The sequence below is a fragment of the Cibotium barometz genome, chromosome 34, assembly GCF_041138505.1.
Source record: "Cibotium barometz isolate CiBa-2024 chromosome 34, ASM4113850v1, whole genome shotgun sequence".
Classification (NCBI taxonomy): domain Eukaryota; kingdom Viridiplantae; phylum Streptophyta; class Polypodiopsida; order Cyatheales; family Cibotiaceae; genus Cibotium; species Cibotium barometz.
In genome coordinates this window covers 49,276,306-49,281,645 of record NC_141079.1, presented here as the reverse complement: position 1 = coordinate 49,281,645, position 5,340 = coordinate 49,276,306, and the positions used below count along the sequence as shown (strand labels likewise).

At 40.9% G+C, this 5,340-nt stretch overlaps 1 protein-coding gene across 1 annotated transcript; it reads right to left on the bottom strand.

Annotated features, from left to right (window-relative positions):
- Positions 1-346: 346 nt before the first annotated feature.
- LOC147619140 (uncharacterized) lies at positions 347-5,121 on the bottom strand. Its single transcript, XM_086774555.1, has 4 exons — positions 4,714-5,121; positions 4,388-4,620; positions 1,595-2,156; positions 347-591 (listed from the first exon to the last, which is right to left on the bottom strand). The coding sequence occupies exons 1-4, from the start codon at positions 4,806-4,808 to the stop codon at positions 438-440; spliced, it is 1,044 nt and encodes a 347-aa protein (XP_086630681.1). The 5' UTR covers positions 4,809-5,121; the 3' UTR covers positions 347-437.
- Positions 5,122-5,340: the final 219 nt, after the last annotated feature.

Sequence of the window (5,340 nt, the reverse complement as noted above, 5' to 3'; positions counted from 1 at the left end):
AATACCTTTTCCTTGCCTTTGATGAGAAATAAGAAAAAAAGTAACTTTAAATGATGAAACATCATGCCAATGGCTAAAATATATATAGAAAAATTCTAGCGATGTAACATCTTGTATTGAGAGTGCTTCTTTAGAAAGGAAAAAAAAATTAGTGCATTATAGTTATTTGTTTGTAAAAGTCTTTAGAAGCCACAAAAATAGTATTTTTTTCTAAGATAAGTGCTAATTTATGTTTGTTTTTGGTGTGCTCTTGAAAGTTAAAATTAACATTTGTTACTTCATTAGTTATATCCTTGAACATTCATTAATATCTACTTTTACAAGTGGATTCATTGACCAACTCGTGAAGTTCACAAACTTTTGAAATCCTTCTTTCAAAACTTCACTTCACTTACATATGTTATTAGTCTTGAGATTCATGAAATGGATATGATCATTCATGAATACCTACTTTTACAATAGAACCAACAAATGGCCGAGAAAGGTGAATTCCAAGTGTTTCCCTTTACTGGCTTTCTTGCCAAGTTTGATGGAGCGAGGCCTCCACTTGTTGATACCATTTGAACATAAGTATATGGGCCCAACATGGACCTGCAAAATCATTAAAATATTTGCTCAAAGTGAAAAGTACGCTCAGAAAAGTATAATATAACTTGTGGCCATTGTCAACTTAGCCTCTCGACCATATAATATGTTCAAAATGGAATGTTCACTTGAGGACAAGTTATTCTTAGCCTCTTTATACTTGAGAAATAAATAAGATGAACCCTTTACATTATCATCATTGAATAGATCAATAGTAGTTGATGATGATAATTTAGCTGCTGTGAGTGTATAATATGTTCGAAGTGCAATGTTCACTTTAGAACAAGTTATTCTTAGCCTTGTTATACTTAAGAAATAAATAAGATGAACCTTATAAATTACTATCATCGACTAGATCAGTAGTAGTTGATGATGATAATTTGTACTTGATGAATGATAACTTGAAAATTATTAGTATAAGCTAGATTAGTAGGATAAATGATGATTTGCAAATTATCATTATCAACTAGACAAGTACTTGGGGGTATTAGAGAAGGGGATCGAGTTCTAATCTAGTTCGCCCAACCCCACCCCACCCCACCCCACCCCACCCCATCCTCCCCTCTCACTCCCACTCCCACTCCAACTCCAACTCCACCAAGGGTGGATTAAGATCTAGCCCTCCCCCTCCCCCTCCCCCTCCAACTAGACAAGTACTTGGGGGTAACCCAACAATAGAGGAGGGGCTATAGTTCGAATCTAGCTCACCCCTCCCCTCCCTAGGAGGGGCTCGAGTTCGAATCTAGCTCACCCCTCCCCTCCCCTCCCTTGGCCTCCCTTCCCTTCCCTGCCACTCCCCCTCCCCCTCCCCCTCCAATTCCATCAAGGGTGGATTAAGAACTAACTCTTCCCTCCCACTAGTGGGAGGGGAGAGCCAAGGAGAAGGGGGTGTGTAAAAATCATAGCAAGAGTGGATAAGAAGAGGAGAGCCAAGGAGAAAGGGGTGTGTAAAAATTATAGCAATTATTATGAAGAATTTTTTTTTTAAAAAGACTAGAGAAGTACTTACGAGTTGCCGCTGCTGGTGGTGACCGCGTTCAAAGACCATGGCAAGCAATCGGAGGAAACTGGAACGGGGTTACAGGCAGGCTTGCCGACGAGCTCAAAGCCGTTGGGGTTGTCGATCTTCCAGCAGAGGTTGCCACCCTTGTAGTCTGAAACCTCTTTGGTGAAGTAGGAGCCCAACTGGGTGCCCCCGGGCACATCATAGAGCTGTGCAGAGACCCCTTTCTGGGACCATTGCTTGCCATCAAACACGTAGCTCACAACACCGCTCGCAAAGAAGCCCTGAAGGGGACGACCCTTCACTACAGACAATTCGTTGGGAATGTCTGCGGGCGGCAGCAGGTCTTGTTTCCAAAAATGGAACTCCGCCTGGAATGCCACCTTGATCAGCTTGTTCTCGCTTTCACAATAGCCATCGCTCTGCTTTGCTCCGCCCTTTGTATTCACCCTTGCTATGTAGGAAACAAGAGAACATACACCCTCCAGTTCATGCTTGCTAGCCATAGCTACGAAATCAGGGAGATCATGCTCGTAATCACCAGGCTTTGCGGTAGCTACGACCTTCCCTACAACCATCAAATCCTCCATGGAAACAATTAAGTCATGTTCACACTCCACAATAAGTCATGTTCACACTCCACAAAAAAAATGGTCACTTCTTATACACTTTTCAAAAAGAGGAAGCAGAAGGAGGTGTGGTCACATGACTCTTTTATTTCCTTTTTAAAGAAAAAAGAGGAGCAACACACACTTTTAAATTTCACCCCACTTTGAATTTTACCCCTTCATATATATATATATATATATATATATATATATATAGAGAGAGAGAGAGAGAGAGAGAGAGAGAGAGAGAGAGGGGTGAGCCAGAATCGATTTTTGGGGTCATGATCACACTCCAAAAAAAGGTCAATTCTTAGACACTTTTCAAAAAGAAGAAGAAGGAGGTGGTCACATGACACTTTTTTAAAAAAAAAAGAGAGAGAAAAAAAGAGGAAAAGCCACTTTTTAATTTCACCCCTTTGTGGAGTGAGGGAGAGGGGTGGGCTAGAATCAAACTCACTCCTGGGAGGAAAAAGGAAGTTATCGCCTTTATCCAACCCGGCTATTTTTCCTACTCCCTTATTTTAGGACACTAAATTGTGATTATTTTGTGTAAATTCCACTCAAAACATCCAAAATTCTTACCACTTTGATGTTCACCAACTACATTATTTCATAATAATCAAAATTCTTACCACTTTGATGTTCACCAACTCCCTTATTTTAGGACACTTAAATTGTGATTATTTTGTGTAAATCCCACTCAAAACATCCAAAATTCTTACCACTTTGATGTTCACCAACTACATTATTTCATAATAATCAATCCAAACATCAAACATATAATGGAAATTCAATAACACTATAAAAGTAAGTGAAGAGTTCATCTAAAGCTTACCTTTTTCTTTTTACACAAAAGCATGGGGGTGTTTTTATCTCTTCCCAATTGCCTTCAAAGGCAAAGAGAAGCTTTTGGAAAGACTAAAGCATGAGCTTAGTTCTTGTGCCTAATGCTTCTATGGGGCTAGGCTCCTTAGTCTCACTTTCTATTGCACATTCTCCACCAAGGGTAATTGGGAACATGTAGGAAAGGGCGGTTAAGACTTGGCTTAGGTGAACAGAAATTTTTTGAGCAAATCACCTTGAATATTGGGCAAATATAGAAACCTTACATGCAAGATTTCAAGTTTTTGGCATTAAAAAAACAATAAAACATGTAGGATTATGCCTTCAAAATCCTTTTAACGTGCAATTTTGAGCATTGAAGAAAAAACTAAACATTTACGAGGGGGAAAAAGATAGCCCTAGTATTTATTTCATAGCATAGTAAAACTTTTTCTTTTGCTAAGTAATGAGGCCAAGCCATAAAGTTTTTAGATATAGTAATGTGGACACTAGGTGCTTTCCCATTTGCCCCCCCTCTTTGACCATTTTACTTAAGTCTAAGTCATGAATATCAAAAAATTATAAGTACTAAACCCTATTATATCCTCTCATCAATATGAGACAAAAACCAGCAATGAGGATTTGTGACTTGGAGAGAGGAGGTCCCAAGTGCAAATCCGCGAAGCTCCCCCACTCCCCCTCACGCAGCTACTCATATTGGTATTGTGTTTGCACAAGTTGTAATGCCTTCATATGGGAAGACCAAGCCACCTTCAAGTAGGTGTACCAAAATTTGCAACTACAGAAATATGATCTCTTGCCTGTGTCAATATGTAGTGTTTTTATTATGAAAAATAACTACACTTACACAAACAATAAATGCTAATCAAAACATATAATCTACGCCAACACCTAAAATTTTCCAATACAAATTTGTAAAAAAATAAAAATCCTCCACCCTCATTGCTTTGATGGTTGGTTTTTTGTGAAATAATGACTAATACTTACATAGACAATAAATACAAATCAAAATATATCTACACTAAATCCAAAAAAAACAAAAAACAAAAATTACATCCACCCTTAGAAAGCTTGATGATTGACCCCCAACAACAAAACAATTTCTCCATTCCTCACAATGTCTTGCAAGAAATGTGAACCATTCCTCACAATGTCTTGCAAACAAATGTGAGTAAGGGAGGGCTAGGACCCTTTGTAGACATAGGCAGGGAAGTACATAAATATTAACTAGGCTAAAAATAGCTTTATTGTAGATCTACCGTTATGGAAAGTCGTCTCTCTCTCTCTCTCTCTCTCTCACATACACAGACACACACATTCGTTTCTTATCTCGAGGAAGCATTGTTACCAGAGACTGTGCTGTAAGAGGAGCCTGATTCAGCATGGTCTCCATCGCTGTTGAAGAGTGTCCATGTTCCTGCATACTTTGGGGCTCTAGGATTCGTGACACGCGAGTAGTTGCCTACAACATTGCCAGTCTCATAATCCACCAGAGTTGCATAGGCAGACCCCATCACCCAATCCCCATCGATGCAGCGGTAGAATTGGATGGCATGGAGTGTCTTGGTTTTGATAGCGAGGCTACAAAGAATCAAGATTTGTACTTAGTATGAGAGTTTAGCAACATACAATTTATGCACGCAAAGTGGATTGACGGGCAGATTATAAAGCTACCTGTTTCCAGGAGGGGGGGTTATTGACAGGGAAGGGGGGATCAGCAAAGAGGCAAGGGAGAGAAAGAGCAGGGGGTAATACTGTGCAAAATCCATGCAGGGAGGGGGGGGAGAGAGAGAGAGAGAGAGAGAATGGGGTGAGGATGTGTGTGTGTCTCGAGCTGATATAGTGGAGAGAGAGAGGGGGTGAGGGTGTGTGTGTGTGTAAGAAGAGTCGAGCTGATATAGTGGAGAGAGAGGGGGTGAGGGTGTGTGTGTGTGTAAGAAGAGTCGAGCTGATACAGTGGGGTGAGAGTGTGTGTGTGTGTAAGAAGATTTGGGTGTGGAAGAGTCGAGCTGATACAGTGGAGAGACAGAGAGAGAAAGAGAGAGAGAAGGGTGTGTGTGTGTGTGTAGAGAGAGAAGGTTTTGGTGTAGAGGAGTGTAGAGGAGTCGAGCTGATATAGTGGAGAGAGAGACGTGGAAATGCTTAGTGATAGAAAGAAGATATGGGGCGGACGTGCGTTTGACCATCCTGCAGCTTCGCTGTGGCGAAGTGTCTGTCGACTGCCGACAGACACCGGACTGCGCCAGCACGTCGATTTTGCCTCACGTCCCGGCTACTACCCGCCCCTCGCTGCCGGTCACC

What these genes read in the sequence shown, in the direction of transcription:
- LOC147619140 (XM_086774555.1), bottom strand. Translation starts at nt 4,808, where the DNA reads ATGGATTTTGCACAGTATTACCCCCTGCTCTTTCTCTCCCTTGCCTCT. An exon ending in CTCTTACAGCACAGTCTCTG is followed by an intron (nt 2,157 to 4,387) that starts GTAACAATGCTT and finishes TGATGGTTGTAG; the next exon opens with GGAAGGTCGTAGCTACCGCA. An exon ending in ACCACCAGCAGCGGCAACTC is followed by an intron (nt 592 to 1,594) that starts GTAAGTACTTCT and finishes ATGATTTTGCAG; the next exon opens with GTCCATGTTGGGCCCATATA.